At 63.2% G+C, this 16,933-nt stretch overlaps 1 protein-coding gene across 3 annotated transcripts; it reads right to left on the reverse strand.

Moving 5' to 3' along the window:
- Window positions 1-928: 928 nt before the first annotated feature.
- On the reverse strand, window positions 929-16,252 carry FURIN (furin, paired basic amino acid cleaving enzyme). Of its 3 annotated transcripts, none has more exons than XM_066558841.1 (16): window positions 15,946-16,252; window positions 12,702-13,086; window positions 8,901-8,999; window positions 8,197-8,292; window positions 7,505-7,633; window positions 7,190-7,266; window positions 6,770-6,858; window positions 6,399-6,571; window positions 5,334-5,546; window positions 5,143-5,243; window positions 4,924-5,027; window positions 4,610-4,727; window positions 3,530-3,709; window positions 3,319-3,443; window positions 2,787-2,903; window positions 929-2,711 (listed from the first exon to the last, which is right to left on the reverse strand). In XM_066558841.1, the coding sequence occupies exons 2-16, from the start codon at window positions 12,879-12,881 to the stop codon at window positions 2,143-2,145; spliced, it is 2,370 nt and encodes a 789-aa protein (XP_066414938.1). In that variant the 5' UTR covers window positions 12,882-13,086; window positions 15,946-16,252; the 3' UTR covers window positions 929-2,142. The 3 variants fall into 3 exon arrangements, with proteins under 3 accessions (XP_066414938.1, XP_066414937.1, XP_066414936.1); XM_066558840.1 differs by lacking the exon at window positions 15,946-16,252 and adding an exon at window positions 14,960-15,079; XM_066558839.1 differs by lacking the exon at window positions 15,946-16,252 and having other exon boundaries at window positions 12,702-14,085.
- Between the last annotated feature and the right edge of the window lie 681 nt (window positions 16,253-16,933).

Below are 16,933 nucleotides of genomic sequence, written 5' to 3' on the forward strand. Positions count from 1 at the left end.
GGAAAAGCGTGTCAGCCGGGAGCTTTGCTGACTCGCCTTCCTATAGCGGAGCAATGTGGGGTGGCCACATCCTGGAGCAGCCCCAAGGAAGGGCTGACACCGTACCGCTTCTCCCACCACCACTCCCCGGCAGCGTGGCTCCCTCCCCGCCTGGCCAGGCTGCTCCTGGGCGGCTGCTCAGGGCTGGGCGGTTCTGGTCTGACCGCAAGGGCAATGGCTCTCTCTGGAAGGCAGACTGCTGCCCGGCCCCAGCCCCGCCTCGGAGAAGAGGAAGAGCCGGGTGAGCGCGCTGCAGTCTGTGCCTGCCACGGGGACCTCGCTCCTGACCACAGGAAGCCGCTGCGGCCCAGGCACAGCGAGGCCGAGCGACTCCGCAGAGAGGAGCTGCCTCTGTGATGGAGCGCAGCCACAAGAGGCTCTTTTGTGGGGCTCGGTGAGGCTGGGGTGGGCTGTGTCGGCAGCTTGGCCACAGCACGAGTGGGTCTCAGGTCCAGCCAGGCCACTCCTGCACCAGGATGGTGCTAGACACGGGCTGCAGCCAGGGCCCAGGCTGTGGTGAAGGGAGTGAATCTCGTGCTGTGGGAAAGGGGTGCTAAGTCCCCAGGCTTTTTACACGCGCACACACATCCATCCCCATGTAGCCCGTTTCTGAATTAACTGCCCTCGATGCACGTCCCCATAAGCAGCTGTTTCCCCTCGCTCAGGTGAGGGACATCCCCTGCCTGTCCCCACCACATCTCCTGCCCACAGCCAGGGAAGGGCAGTCCCTGACCCTGGGGGAAGGTCTGGGCAGGGCTCCAGCCCACCTGCAGAGCACCTGCAGAGCACCTGCAGAGCAGATCTGGGTGCCCCTGAGGCCCACAGTCTCCACGGCCAGGCCACTGCCCCAGCTGGGCACCCACGGCACACAGAGCACAGGCAGCGCAGCTGGTTTGCATAGTTCTGAACATTTAATAACTCAGTCTCTCTAGCGTTATATCCACATCCATTAAATTAAAAACAGGCTCAGGAGGCAGCTCCTGGCTGATTAAATTACAAGAAAAAATTACTGTGCACCAAAAAGTTGTTATAGAAAAATAGTCCTGTGGCCCCTGGCCAGCGGCTCCATCCACGGCTGGCCCCGGTGTGCGGCGGCGGACGGCAAAGGGGCGCGTGGCACTGGCCCCCAGCCCACGGGGAAGGGGCAGCAAGGGGAAGGGCTCCAGCGGGGAGCAGAACAGATTGTCACCAAGTGGGGGCAAGGCACGTTGGGGGGCTAGGGCTGCAGGAATGCTGGGCACTGCCCAGCACAGGCAGGACGCAGGCAGAGCTGGGGCAGTGCTGGCACTGGCGCTACCTGACAGTCCCAGCCAGCAGCACCTACAGCCCTCCCCGGGGACGGAACACAAGGGGCCCAAGGTAGCCCCCCAAAGCAGGGACTGTGCGAGGGGTCCCTGCCCAGGCTGTGGGCTGTGCCATGGGCACAGGGTCAGGCGGTGCCCAGCCTGATGCTCCCCGGTGCCAGGGCTCCTACCCGCTGCAGGCAGCGGCAGTGGGATGGGCAGGCAGTGGACAGCAGCAGCTGAGGCCTGGCCATTATTGCTGTCGAAGGGCACGGGTGGAAGCAGACAGGCCCAGGGGAGGCGGCAGGGAGCTGGGACACAATGAACTGAGCCTGGGACGCAGCTCCGCACGGGCTGAGGGTGGGAGGGGCAGGGGGATGCTGTGACGCAGGCTGGGCTCAGCCCTGCCACAGCCAGACCACCTTGAGCCACGGCAACCCAGGGATTTCACACGCTGCCCATCCTGGAGAACTCACAAGATCCCAAGCAGCAGCCATATACCCAGCATGGGAGACACTGCTGCCAGTGCAGGGCCAGGAAGCATCGGGCCCCACTGCCACCAAACGCCCCGGCACAGGGCACAGGATGGACGCAGGGCCAGGAGAGATGGTGCAAGACTGGGACGGTGCTGTGCTGGGGATGGTGCCTGCAAGACCATGCCTGGCCACCCAGACTAGGGCTGAGGGATGGTGCCAGTGGGTGGGAGCCCCAGGCTGCTGCAGTGCAGGAAGGGGACAGGGGCAGAGTCCAGGGCCCCTCAGCCTCACCTGCCCCAGGCCTGCGGTGCTGGGCAGTGAGGAGGGAGGGGCAGGAGGGCTCATCAAAGGGCACTTTGGTCTCTGATGAAGGCAGTCCTCTCGCTGTGGGCCTCATAATCCTCACCGTCCGACTCAGAGGGACCCTCCTCCTGCCAGATGTCGGAGGGGAGCCCCTTGTAAGAGATGATCCCGCTGTCCAGGGCATACACCTTCACACCCCGCAGGCTGAAGCCCGAGCGTGCTTGCAGCACCAAGAAGATGGTGACAAAGATGATGACAATGAGGATGCAGCTGAGGCTGGCAATGAGGACAGGCAAGTTGACCGGAGGGGGGGCCTCAGCTGGTCCTTCGCCGTCTGCCAGGGCAGGGGATGCACGGCTGCTCTGTGTCTGGTGGGAGCAGGAGAAGTCCAGGCTGCTGAAGTGTGAGTGCGCAGGACAGGTGAGGCACTGGTTGGGGCCAGGTCCCGCACAGGTGGCACAGGAGGGGTGGCAGGGCAGGCAGAGGTGGGGTGCAATGGGCTCCACGCTGTTCTCCAGGTTGTAGTGCGTGCTCTGGATGCCAGGTGCGAAGCCAGGAGGGCAGCGCTTCAGGCAGCTCTTCTGGTGCAGGTAGTACCCCTCCTCGCAGACTGTGGGACAGGCAGGGTCAGCTGGGCCGGGGGCTCCTGCACCTGCATTTCCCCCCCTGTTGTCCCCACACTCACCCACACAGGTCTGGCTGGGGGTCAGGGTCTTGCAGCCACTGCTCTCCAGCTGGTTGGAGAGGCTGGGGGACTCGGTGGCCGTCCCATACAGCACGAGCGTGAACTTGGTAAGCGTGCCTGCAACAACGCACGGTGAGGACCACAGAGGTGCCCACAAGACCACTTGTGCCCACGACAGGCACAGGGAGGGGGCTCACGCTGGTCCCCCATCCTGGCTGCCAGGGCACAGCAGGGTTGTGCCCACCACCTGGGAGAGTGTCTCTTGTGGGGCCATGACCCTGCACAGGACTCCCAAGGGACAGGGGGTCAGGGGGGCTGGCATGGGGTCTCCTTCCGCCTGGACTGCACCAGAGGGGCTGCAGCACCATCCCACATGTCCGAGTCCAGCCTCTCCCCAGCCACATCACCCAAAACATCCAAGATGTTACTGGCCCCTCAGCTCAGGAGCAGGGGCAGGGGGGGAAACTGGGTGACTACACAGCTCACGACCCAGACTTGGACAGAGGCAGTGGACAGGGAAGCACACCCCTACCATAGTTCTTGGCATCACTGGTGTTCTCAATCTCCAGCACCCACTCCCCCGAGGGATCCTCATCCCACGAGTGTGTTGTCATGAAGGCCCAGTCATTGAAGCCATCGGCTGAGAAGTCATGGGGCCTGAGCAACAAAGGCAAGATGTGGCTGTCAACACATCCCAGACTCACCAGGGGCCAGCCTGGGGCACGCCAGAGCCCAGCACGTACCTGGCAGCCAGCAGGGTGGAGCGGGTGCCCATGGGGCTGACCAGGTGGATGGCCAGGTCCCCCCGGCGGTTGTAGGACAGCGTCAGCCTGGCCTGCGCGTGCTCCAGCCGGCTGATGTAGTTGGCTTTCCCCAGGCAGGCATCCACCTTCCGCCGTACCTCGAGACGCTTCCCAATGTCCCTGCCAAGGACAGGCAAGTGTGAGGCCAGTCCCAGACCAGGGGGACAGACCACAGTCCCCATTCCTTGCTGTGGGGCTCTGCAGCTGTCCTGGGGACTGGGCACCAGGACAGCTAGAGCGGGAATCAAATCCACAGTGGGTCAGAGTGGCACCACCACTGTACCATTCCCAGACGGGTGCAGGCAGGCAGAAGGGGTGCCCCAGCTCCTGGCCACGAGGGGCGGGAACTGTGCTGCCCAGTGCTGCCTTCCCAGGCGCTGCTGCACAGGAGCCCTGAATAGGCCCTTTATTCACACACACCGCAGGCCAGCTACACCCTGCATGGCCCAGCCAGGGATGGGATGGGCAGAGCCATCCCCATCCTGCTGCTGGCCTGTGGCCGCTCCCCCCACGATGCCAGCACAGGATGTGCCTGCTGTATCCACACAGGGCTGGCTCCCCAGGGGGGTCAGGGCCCAGCCCTAGCTCCCTTCATGCACAGCAACATGATCTCCCCACCCAGGAGCCCTGAGGGAGTGCCCTGTCCACAGACAAGACTGCACATGCTGCACTGTGGCAGCAGCAGCCAAGCAGGAGTCAAAGGAGCTTCTGTCTGCCCCCTGAAAAGCCCCTCTGTCCAGGATGACTCGTGCTGGCTGCACCCCAACCGCAGCACCCCAGTCTGCCCACACTGACTGGCCCAGCCCCACAGCAGGGAGGCTCATCAGTGACACCAGAGCAGGATGGCTGGAGGTGCCTTTCCCAGCTCTCCCCAGGCTCTTGCAGCAGGATGCTCCAAGGGTCTCAGCATCAGTTCAGTCCCCGAGATTCTCCCCACTCTCTGCTCTGGGCCCAGAGGCTCTCAAGCTCCTGTGCAGAACAGACGCTGAGTGATCCTCTCCTGGGCTCACCAGCCCATACCTGGGTTCTGCAAGGATGTCAATGACACACTTCCTCTGAGGTCCCACCGTGGTCCAGTTCTTGGCCAGGCTCACCATGGCCCCAGCATCCAGCAGGCCGTAGCCATACGAGTGGCTGACTGTGGACAAAGAGGGGGTCAGCACCACTCCTGGGGGTACCCAGGGAGGGATGTTTGCCTGGCCATGCTGCATGCTCACTGGGCCCTCCTGCCTCCTTCATCCCACAGCGCTGCCAGGGCACTGTGCCTCAGCACCCCAAGGCCAGTGGTACATGTGGGACAGGGAGACACCGCTCCTATCCCAGCACCCCGGTACCTTTGCGGCCAACGCCGTTGGTGACCCAATCATTGGCATTCAGGTGAGCTGGCTTCGAGGTCTGCACCACCAGGTGCTGCATGTCCCGCCACGTCAGGTTCTTGCTACAGGGAGACACGGAGCTCGGGTCAGTGCTAGCTCCTGCTGGCCCCAGGCAGGCCCACGTCCAGGTGCCACTGCTGCATGGGGCTGGCACAGCCACCCCCATCCATCCCTTACTTGGCTTCCAGGGCGAGGGCGATGATGCCGGCAGCCAGGGGTGCTGAGGCTGACGTCCCCGTGTGCAGCTCAGTGCACTTCTGTCTGAGGTCAGTCGTCACCTGCGAGGAGGAGGGCCAGGGCAGGAAATGCTGCAGGCACATCCCACCCCCTGAGCCCCTGGCCTGCGGACAGCAGCAGCCCCCACTCACAATCTGCTTCTCATTCTGGTTGCCGCTGCTGTAGGTGGTGGCGAGGGTGGAGGAGCAGGCCTCACTGTACCAGGGCACGTTGCCGTACTGGGTGGTGCTGCTGATGGACAGCGTGTAGATGCTGTTGGTGTATCCGTCACAGTTGCAGCTGTCATGCTCGCGGCCCCCATTCCCAGATGCCCAGACGAAGATGGAGCCCAGCCCGCCTCGGCCCTGGCAACAGAGGCAGGGTGAGGGCAAGCACCAACAGTGCCACACACAGGAAACCCCAGGCTGGAGCTGGGGACAAGTGGGTGGTGCCAGCCTGAATCGAACAGACAGAGCAAATACAGCTGGGACACGGGGGACAGCATGACACCCCAGTCACAGCCCACCAACCTGGGCGCCCTCACCACCACTGTGCCCATGGAGGGTGCCCAGCACCTCGGCAGAGACTCCAGGGCTGTCCCAGTGTGACACACCAGGCAGCAGGAGGCCCAGACAATGTGAGGCTTCCAGGAGCCCAAGTCTTTTTCTGCTCAGAAGTCACCTGGCCTGACTCTGTCTGTGGGGGATTGCAGTGCCTGGCAGAGCTGTGGGAGCCCACAACACAGTCCTGGCCATGTCTTGGCACCCAAATGTGGCAGCTACCCTCGCAGAGGACGTGAAAGAGTCATTATGGCACCACATGCATCTGTCTGTAAGGAATCCTGGCAGAACATGACAGCTCCCCAGCTGGGCAACACCGACAGCACAAAGGGACAGTGGAGGATGACGGGCGGAGGAAGCAAGGGTGAGCACCTGGCACAAAACCAGAAAAGAACCAGGAGAGGGCTTGGGAGAGCAGGGAGAGAGCATCTCACACAGGAGCCCTCACAGAGATAACACCACACGGGAGGAGTCCTGACTCAGAGCCATCACACAGGAAGAACAAGAAAAACTAACAGAGCTTGATCCTAGAGATGGGCTGGAAGATGGCTCATCCTGGGAGGGCCAGGGTAACACCCAGGGCAGGCAGAGGGAAGGGAGACCCGGGAGGAGGGCAGGAGTAAGGCCAGTGCTCCCCCAGCAAACCCTCCTTCTCACCTGGCTGACCCCACGGAAGAAAGCCTCCTCTGCCAGCCGGGCCGGGCCATCCACAGTCTTGCCGTCGTCCTCAGGGCCCCAGCTGGCACTGTAGATGTGGATGTGGTTGGGGTTGAGACCCAGGGAATGGGCCTCCACAGCATCGGTCACCTCCCCATCCAGCATGCGCACTCCTAGGCCAGAGAGCAAATGTCACCAGCAACCGGCCGGGGCAGAGCGGCCACGGTGCCACCAGTGAGAACCCCCAAGCCCTGCTGCCACCTGTGCCACGGGCTGTCACAGCTGCTGCAGCCAGCAGGGCCACGGCCCCCAGCTCAGCTGCTGCTGCAGCCAATCAGCACCCCCAGGAGCTGGCGCAGGGCAGCACCCACCTCCGATCCTGGCGTTGTATGCCACGCCAACTCCACAGATGCCATTGTTTGCCACAGCAGCCACTTCCCCAGCACAGCGTGTGCCATGTCTGCAACCAAAGTAGGACGAAGCATGCTCAAATAGGGTGTGAGGAGCACAGGGGTGCTCCCACCCGGGCTGCAGCCTGTCCCCTCGGACCAGATAGCCAGTGAAGGCTCCTCCATCTACCCTCCTGCTCCAGAGCCAGGACACTGAACAGCTCACACTGGCTCTGAGCAGAAAAAGGATGCTGCTCACGCCAAAAAGGGAGGTGAAGGGTTCCCCATGGGGCAGAAGTATGCCACCAGCCTCACAGCTCCCAGTGGCCCATGTGGGGTGGCACTGCACCAAGTCCCTGCCACACTTATGCTCTGTGTCTTCACCCCTCCCTCCTGCCTCACCTGTTGTCATTCATCTGCGTATAGCGGGGCTGCGGGTCCGGGTCCTGGTCATTGACATCAAAACTTGCCCCTGGGTCCTGGAAGACAAATTGGACACTTGGAGACTGTCTACCTCAGCCACCAAGCCCCACTGTCCTTACTCCATGGCATGAGGCTGAGCTGCTGAGCAGGGTGGGCAGGCTCCAATCCCGTCTCCATGTCCCACCATGGTGGGCACCAGCCCTGTACCTCATAGCTCTGGGGTTGCCCTGCATGGACACAGCTGCCCAGACCAGCGCCCATGGCACTCCACCCCACACCATCACCCAAACTCACATAGTTGGCCTCCAGGTCAGGGTGGTTCTTCTCAATGCCGTCATCCAGGATGGACACCACAATGCCCTTGCCCGTGTATCCCTGTTCCCAGGCCTGACGCACGTTCAGGTCCCGCTGGTTTGTGTTGTACTGCCAAGAGAAGCCTTGGCACTAGGAGATGCACCCAGACATAGCCACTGTGATGGGCCCAAAACCACCACAGTTTCTCACCCTGCTCTTCTGTAGGTTGTGACAAGGAACCCCAGGGACCTGAACACAAGGCTGGGCACAACTAGCTGAGAAGGGCTGCTCTGAAAGCAAGATTGAGCCCCAGCCTATGCTTGAGTCTCACAGACAAGGCACCCTTTGCACAGATCAGGCTTGTGCCCAAGCTCCAGGAAGCAGGCAGAAGCAGGGACCCATTCCTGGGCTAGGCAAAAGGCTGTACCTCCTAGTCCAGCCCTGGGTCCCCTGCCCGCCCTCCCAGCATTCCAGGCAGGAGCCACAGCTCTGTGAGCAGAGCCTCCTCCCTGGGGTGTTCCCATAACGCAGCACTGGGCGGCTGCCTCAGGCTTTCCCCCTTCTCCTCCTCCTCCTTCCTGCCAGTCTGGCAGCAGCTGCTGCCTGACAGCAGTTCCTAGGTTGCCACACCTGTGTCCCCAAGCTCGCAGCCACAATCATGAGCACAGGCCCCCTTCTCACCCGACACTCACCAGGTACCACTGCTGCGGGAACTTAGGGTCCGTGGGCTCCATGAACACGTCCCGCTTGGTCCTGCGCTTTGCCACCTGCTGCTCCAGCCACTGCACCTGAGGGCAGAGAAGGTGTGGGATCCCCTGCCGACCCCTCATGACCCCAGCCCTCAGCCTGCCTGGAGGGGCTCTTCCCAGGAAGCTGAGTCAGCTCTGGCCTGGCAGAGTACTGGGGCTGTCAGAGCTACTGCCAGCCCCAGTCTGCCCCTCCAGGCCCCCCTCCTGGCTGTGCCCTGCAAAGGCTGTGCTCCAGTGGAGCGGGACGGTCAGAGCGCCAAGCTCTGCTGAGAAACAGGCTGCCAAGAGCTGCCACGCCACGCCACACCACACGCCTTCCAGGGCCTGGGCTGAAGCCAGAGGGTAGGGAACAGCAGCCCCCACACACCACTGCTTGGGGATCTGTTTATTGCCCTGCACCTTGTCCTGCATACAAGTACACAGAGCTCTCCTGGGGACAGAGGCTCTCCTGGGCCCTGGCCTTGCAATAACCCACAGGCCACTGACACTGGCTCCACCAACCCCCTGCCCTTGCCAGACATGGGGTGGGCTCCCACCCCCCTCTGCCAAGGAATGGTTAAGGCAGCTCAGCCCTGTCCTGTGCCCAGCACTGCCTCACGTGCCTTTGTGAAGTGCCGGGATCAAAGTCAGGCCCTGCTGGCTCGTACCTGGGGCTCCCTGGCCAGGCGGCTGTGCCAGGGCTGGTGGGGCGACAGGGAACGCTTGGCCACGCCACGGTGCCGAAAGTGGTAATAGTCACCAAAGATCTGCAACAGAGAAATGCTGCTCATGGGACAGCTCTGACAGCCTGGTCTCCCTGATCCTCTACACCCCATGTGTGCTATCTGAGCTCCAGGGCTGCCATGCACGGGCTGGGCCCCCACTCCAGAGTGGTTGGTATTATGTCCGGTACTCTGGGCAGGACCACCTGTGGGAAGCTGTGGCAGCTGGGGACAAGGCAGCTGGGAAGACCCTGGAGTAGCAGAAATGCAACTGCTGTGCACCTCACCCTCCTGCAGGTCCCCACATGGCAGCAAGTCTAACATTGTCCAAAAAAACTGCTGCCCTAGCAGGAAGGCCCAGGCAAGCAGTGGCAGAGAGGGACAGGCCTCTCAGAGTCAGCCTGTGAGAGACGCCAGACCCAGGAGACAAACCCACTGCTTCTCCCCCAGTGCCACCCAGCTCCTCCTGGAAGAAGGTCCCAGTGGCTCCAGGCCCCACACTCCAGGTGGTCCTAGCCAGGGCAGGGTCTGCACCAGCCTCTGCACCTCTGGACAGGCTGCTGCCTTCTCCCCAGGTGCCCCACTGGAACACCCACCCAGTGCCAGCCTCTACCTGAGGCACAGCCAGTTTCAGTGGGGCAGAGCAGGGGGCATGCAGGCATCCAACCCCAGCGGGGTCCAACTCCCACTGCCAAGCAGCCGTGCTGTCCTCACCCCAGCTCCACTCCCATGTGGGGACAGCCCAGAGTGGGACTCCAGCACAGCCCATCTGGGGCAGGATGGGAATCCAGGACAGCTGGTGGGGCCAGGAGGCCATTCTGCCGCCCAGATGGTTATTTTTAAACCCCAAACCGTCTCCAGTGCTGTCATTTCCGTGTCCCCTCTCACACATCCTGGGGCTGACAGACACAGTGGCCACACCCTGGCTGCCCAGGGCCTCCCAGCCCAGCAGCCTGCCCTAACTGGGGAGAAGGGAACAAGCACGCACAGAGCAGCTCCCTGTGAGCCACAAAGCCCAGGCAGCAGCCACAGGCAGGATCCAGCTGCCCAGGCTGTGCTAGAGCTGGAGGGGCTGGGCTGCAAGGGCTGTAGGAACATGAAGACATCTCACCCTCCTCCATCTCAGGTTGCCCCAAAACAGTCTGTTTGGGGCTAACAAACCTCCCCAGCTTATTAGAGCTCTGCAGATGTTCTGCCAATTTGAACAGACTGGGCCAAGCAAGGTGCACCCAGGTGAGCACCCTCAGGCCCAGGGCAGCAGTCAGCTCTCCCAGGTACACATTTCATCCCAAACCCTGGACCCGTTCCTCTGGCACACTGTGTTCCCCAGGATGCCTGTCAGTTCAGAGCCCCTGAGGAGGTGTCAAGGTACAAAGCCTCTGCACAGGGCTGGTGGGGGAATGCAGGTTGCTCTCCCTCAGCATCCCTCACTCCCTCCAGGGGTATGGACAGAGCCCAGATTGTTCCTGCACACAGATTGCAGCTCTGACTGGTCATCCACCTGGATTAGGTCTGCACTGACACTGTGGTGGCAGCCAGGAGCTGGCCAGCCCACACACTTCCACCCTAATCTTCACTGTCCCTGTCCTCAGCAAGGACAAAGCCACCCCCCAGCACCACGTGTCCCTGGTGCCAGTTCAGTGCTGCTGCCTGACCCCTGGCCACAGCCCACAACTACCCCGGCCAGCCCCAGGCTAGGAGGCTGCCTGTATGCCCGACCACAGCCCCTGGAGTGGAGCAACATGCTGGACCTGCAGCCCAGTGGTGTGGGAGACAGGACCACCCCCTCCCAGGATGGCACTGTCCTGTCAGCACAGCCCAGGGATGGCACCATCAGTGTCCTTCCCCAGTGACCCCAATCCCAGCAGTGGGGGGCAATGCCTGTGCCCCCTTCTCTGCACAATCCCAGCAGTGCAAACCCTTACAAACCCACCTCGCTGCCACATGCAGCCCCCACCTCTGACCCACGACCCCCCACTGTCCCCTGTGCCCTCCTCAAGCCCTCCCCAAGGCCACTAGAGCCAGTCACGGGCCCTCGGCCCAAGGTGCCACTGGCTCCTATTCCATAGGCAGCAGCATAGCCACAGGTATGCCAGGACAGCACAGCTTTGGGGACAGTGTCCAGAGCCCAGGCTGAGGCCAGGATCCTCTCAGAGAAGGACACTGGGACTCTCTTACTGGGGCACTGCCAGATGCACCCAGTCCCCCACTCCCAGCCTGGCTGCATATCCTGTCCCAGTGGCACACACCCCCAGGAGCAGCAGTCCAGAAACCTGCAAGGGAAAGCCCCAGGCTCTTTCCAGCCACACTCTTCCCACTGGACTGCCATGACCCGTCTGCAAAGCCCTGGCCAGCAAACCTGGTCCCGCAACGCAGACAGTGGGACAGGCTCCAGAACGGGAGAAAACATGCCCAGACCAGAAGCTCCTTCTACAGCCTGGGCTGCTGCAGCATGTGGGGCTCTGCTTGCAAGGGCAGGCTCACTGCTGTGAGGGGATGGGGAGCCAGGAAGAGGTGCCAGCCTCCAGGCGCAGAACCACGGTGCCGGGAGAAGACAAGGGCAGAGCTGGCACAGAGCCTCCGTGGCTCACAGGGATGGAACTCATGACAGGCCTGGGCTCTCAACTGAAGTACAAGGCCCTGCACTGTGGAAATGAAGCCACAGAAGCAGTGTCCCTTGGCCCTAGCAGCCAGGCCTGGGACCAGGCACCACAGCATGATGGGGAGCACTGCCAGGAGCAAGCTGATGGTACTTCACCCCCATCCCCACTCCAAGGGGTCTCATCAGACATCCAGGCTGGTGGGACATGCCACTCTCCCAGTCCCCTATGCATGGCAGCTGCCTTGGCCTGACAAGTTCTTTCCCCTGAGACCTGCTCTGAGCCACTTCCACACTGACAGCAGCTGCCTAAGGCAATGCCATGGCCCACCCAGCACAGACGCCCTCACTGGGGTCTAGCCACAACCCCCACAGTTCACTCCTATAACGCAAGTTCCAGAGGGCCCAGAGTACCCAGTGCCCATGCAGGGCTCCTTCTGGGTGGCAGGACAAGGTCCTGCTGGCTCCTGCAGCAGCCACCCTCCCACTGCTCCCAGCAGCTGCGCACAGCGAGGTCCTGACACCACAGCCACAGTTGTGCAATTTCCTCTGGGATTTCACCCTGCACTTCCTTCCCAGAGAAACAGCTCACTCCCAGCACAGCCACGCACACTGCCTGGTCGCTGCCTGACAGCAGGGAAAGCTGAGAGCTGGGGGGACCTGCTGACACACCTTCTGTCAAGGACAATTCAGGAGTAAGAATACACAGCTGTTGTCAGACCCCTCTGGGGACAGCTCAGAGGCGCTGCTGCTGTCCCGCTGAACCAAGGCCATGCCGCACTGGGCAGCTTGCTGTGGGGAGCAGCAATGGAATCTGGAAGCCTTCCCCATCCATCATCACACAGCACTTCCAGTCCAGCTCCTCACACTAGGATGGGCTTTTCCTCCTTCCCCATCCAGCAGGCAGCGTGCCACACCATGTCACCAGCGGTCCCAGTGACAGGGGGAGACCCTGGCTCCATACAAGTAATTGCCACCATCGAGTCAAGGCAGCAGATGCTGGAAGGCCACAGCAAACAGGCTCAAACACAGTGGCCCTGCTGTCAGAAAGAGCAGGCCCCAAGCCAGCTCTGGGACTAAGCTCAGTGCCTGCCCAGACCACGTCAGAGAACACTAGTTCAGTGAGTAGAGGGAAGCAGGAGACTTACCGGGCCTAGGTTGAGGAATCCATGCTTCCTGGCCAGCCTGTCAGCCTCCTGGAGCCCTGCAGGGACGAGCACAGCCCAGGTGTTGGTGTAAATATGCTGGGCCAGCACTTCCTGGTCCAGGAGAGTGAGGGCAACCACCAGAGTCCAGAGCAACAGCAGCGAGCAGGGCCTCAGATCCATCAGAGTATCGGGGTTCCTCAAGCTGGGGAGCAGGAGGGTCCCAGGAGCAGGAGGGTCCTGGGAGAAGCAGGTCCAGCAGCCTCCCAGCGTCAGCACTCTGAGGCACACCAGCCTCTCTGACCTATTGGTCCCAGCTCAGCCCAAGGCCACATGGGGCCAAGCCCACAGAAGCACAGGAACAAACCATCCAGGACAGAAGCACGATCTGCAGAGACAGGACAGAGGTCATGCCCAGGGCACTGTTCCTCAGACCTCGGGAGGGCAGGCTGCACCTCGCTGAGATGTGGGTCAGCCCCTGGGCAAGGGGGCCTGGCACACAGCGCCTGCTGCCCCGCACGGCACACCGACAGCCAGGGAGCCGCCTGGCTTGGCCGTGTGCCTACGTCTGCTCCTGCGTGGAGGTGCTGTTTACCTTGCCTATTACCCAATGTTTGCTTATAAACACAGAGAATCAACCAGGAGGAGAGGAGGGCACCAAAGGAGGGGAGAGGCAAGGCAAGAGAGACTGCTGTGCTTCCTGCTGCCACTACCCCTGCTCCAGTTGGGATGGGACTATCTGGGTACAGAGGTGGGAGCAACTGAAATGGGAGGCCTGCCTCTCCAGTCCCAAGGGGAGCCCAAGGGAGATGTCCTCAGGTGCTGTGCGAGGAATCCCAGCAAAATGAGATTGGAAGGAGAAAAGTCAAGGGGAGCTCCTGACTTCTAGCAAACCTGCAGGCTCTCATTTCCACAGCCATTGACCAGGCAGTGCCTGGCAGCCATAGCAAGCGCTGAGCTGCCTGTCACCAGTAGCAGCCCAGCTCTGCCCTTCCTCTGGTGCACAACATGGTGACACCGGTGTGACTCATCCCCGCAACTCGGTGGAACTAGGACCAGGAAAAGAGGCACACCGTCACCTCCAGCATGAGCCCAGGGATGCCCAGGAACAGCTCACACTTTGTGAAACAGCAAACGTAAGAACTTGTAGGGAAAGAGCAGGGGGAATGACCCACTCAGCATAAGAGAGCCCATGACGTGATGGTGCCAGGGTGAGCTCCACACTCGGAGCTCCAGAGGGACCCTGGAATATCTGGTCAAGCTTCTGGAACAGCTGGAAAAGTGAGAGCCGGCAGTGCCCAGAGGAGCCACATCCCCCTCCGTCCAGAAGTAGCCAGAGCGAGCTGGCAGCCTGTGGCACTGCCACAGGATAGAGCTCCGAGCAGCGCCGGAGACCCCGCCAGAGGCTACGGCACAGACAGTGCAGCGACCCTGGCACAGCGCGTTTCCCCATCAGCGACCACACCTCGGCCAGCCCCGGGCCGGACCGCCCCAACAAAGCGCCCAGAGCCGCGAGCAACCGCCGGAGGCTGTACGGGAGCCCCGGGTGCCAGACTGTCAAGGCCCTCAGCACAGTACGGCACAATGGAAAACTATCTGCCGCGGTCCACCAGTGTACGTGCCAATACCTGGCCCCCAGGCCGGGCTATTTCGCCTCGCTGGTCCCAGCTGGTCCCCCTCGGCGGTGACCACTGCACATGGGGACAGTCTGGCCGCCGGGGCACAGCCCGGATCCCGCGGCGCCTTCCCGCCGGACCCGTCGCCAGCGAAGCACCGCGTGCTGGGACGGCCCGGCCGCCGCACCCAGCCCGGAGCCGCGCTCCCGGCTCCGCACCGCGGCCCGGCCGGCGCTCGCTGCCCAAGGACCCAGCTCCGCACAGGAGCAGCCCAGCGGCCCCGGGCCTGCACGCATGGGGCGGCTCCAGCGGCGGAGCTCCGGACGGAGGCGGCCGGGCTGGGGCCGGGGCGGGACGCGGCCTGGCTGCCCCTCGGTCTCCCGCAGAGGCGGCTCCGGCTGCCCCCGCCGCAGCTCCGAGCGCGACCTCCCGGCTCCCCGCTCGCTCCCGGGGACCGCCGGGCCCGCACATCCCCGCCGGCAGAGCCCTAAGCCTGGGGCTGCCCAGCGGCTGCGGCCCCGCCGCTCGCCCCGGCCCCGGCCCCTCTGCCGCCCGGGTCCCGTCCGGCAGGGCCGCCCCAGCTGTCAAACCGCGGTCGCCGGCCGGCCGAGCCACCCCAGGCCGATGCCGGTCCCGCGTCCTTACCGCACGGCCTGCCCGCTCCGCTCCGTCCCGTCGGCAGCCGGGCCCGTCTGTCGGCGGCGCCGCGTCACGCCGCGGGGCGCCCGGAGCGCCCGCCCCGGAGCCGGGCCCGGCCCAGGCAGGGGCGGCCGGGGCGGCCGGCGGGGCCGCTTGTTTACGCCGCGCAGCTGTCAGCGCCGCCCGGCCCCGCCCCGACGGCCGAGCCACCGGCCCCGCGCGGCTCCCTCGGCTCGGCACGGCCCGGCCCGGCCCGGCCGCCGCTCTGCCGGGCGCCGCCGGATGCCGTCACCGCCGCCCGCCCCTCCGTCCCGTGCTGCATCGCCGGGTCCGCCACGGACCCCCGACAACCCCTCCGCGCCGCCCGCCAGTTTCGGGGCCGCTCCCCGTCACCAGTACCGGGCACAGCCCGGAGCTCTGCGTGGCTTCTTGCAGCCGAGCATGGGGCTGTCCTTGCCACCCGGGGGGTACCCTATGCCAGCCCAGGCAGGAAACCCGGATCTGCGCCGTGAGAGCCGTGAGCCCCCGCCACGGGCCCGCGGCAGTGACCGGGGGTGTAAGGGTGCCTGCAGTGAAGAGCACGCAGAAGATGCCCAGTCTCCCACCTGGTGCAGCAAGTGGTGCGTTATGCTGTGACACGGGGCTGGCAGGACAGAAGCCCCGCCAGATTAGGCTGTTCCAGCCCTGGCAGACCCCGGAGTAGAGAATTCCCCAACCAGGCTGCGGGAATCGCGCTTCCCATGAGGTCCATCTCGTGGGGCTGCAACCCCAGGTCTGTGTGCAGCAGCCTGACAGAGAAACTGTCTGGTAAGAAATAACACAAGGAAAATCTATCAGCCCTGTTTCAAGAGAGAGACTTCCACCAAGGAGAAAAGGTGAGAAGTGAAACACAGCTTCAGTCATTTGTAAAGAACAACCCACGGTGAGCACGGGACCATGTCGTTAGCAACACAAATGCAGCAGAACCCAAAGTGACCTGAACCCAAACTGACCTGAATCCTCCACACCTGCGATGAGTCTGGCAGCCCGGGGCAGGAGCAGGTCCTAGTGCTCTTTACAGAGAAAAGGAAGTCACTCAGATACCATGATCGAGATCGTGAAGCATTAGCAATCACACAGGAAACAGTCACCTTGGTAACCGAGATGCTGAGAACAGCCCAGAAAATCTAGCACAGGGCAGGTTGCTGTGCTAAACTGGGTTAGTTCTGCAGGGCAGTACCCTGGCCGCAGGTATTCAGGCTGGGCCAACCCTGGCAGCCAGCCCCAGGGGCTGTGGTGCCCCAGGCCCACCTTCAGGGCCACAGTCCCACCAGGGGGAGAAGGCACCCACCAGACAGGCAGCACTCACCCCAGTGTCACTGCAGCATGCTCAGGAGTCTTTCCTGTAGCTGGCAAGCCCAGGCCTGCCCTTGGGGACACAGGGAGCCAGCTGTGCCCCAGGGGGTTATATGGAGGATGCATGGACAGGGGCAGGTCCGGAGCTGGAGTCCGGAGCGGTGGTGGGAGGGAGGATGGGACGCGGGCTGCCTGCCCCACCCGTGAACCTTATCTCTGGATGCCTCCTTTGGGCGCTGGCAGCCGTGCCTAGGCAGGTGAGGAGCTGCTGTGCAGCCCTGTGACACGCGGTGCTGAGAGGAGCTGACAAAGGGCCCTTGTCAGCACGTGCTTATCGCGGTGCTGCGGGGCAGGCAGGCAGGCAGGAAGCACCACGCTCTTACGCAAACCACTGGCCTGGGACCCGCGCTGACCCCACAGCCCTGCCAAAGAAAACGCCTGGCTCGGGAAGCACCTGGCTGCAGGTGGCACAATGCCAGGACGGGGAGGAGACCCGCTGCCCCAGCAGCCCCGGGCCCAGCTGCAGAAGGAGCAGAGAGGGCCCCCAGCATGGACCTGAGCAGCTGCTGTGCCCCACTCACCTCACAGGGCTGCCGGGCTCCCTTCTCTGCCCCCAGCCACGATGCAGCCAGGAGGTGAAACAGC

Source organism: Molothrus aeneus, chromosome 13, assembly GCF_037042795.1.
Source record: "Molothrus aeneus isolate 106 chromosome 13, BPBGC_Maene_1.0, whole genome shotgun sequence".
Classification (NCBI taxonomy): domain Eukaryota; kingdom Metazoa; phylum Chordata; class Aves; order Passeriformes; family Icteridae; genus Molothrus; species Molothrus aeneus.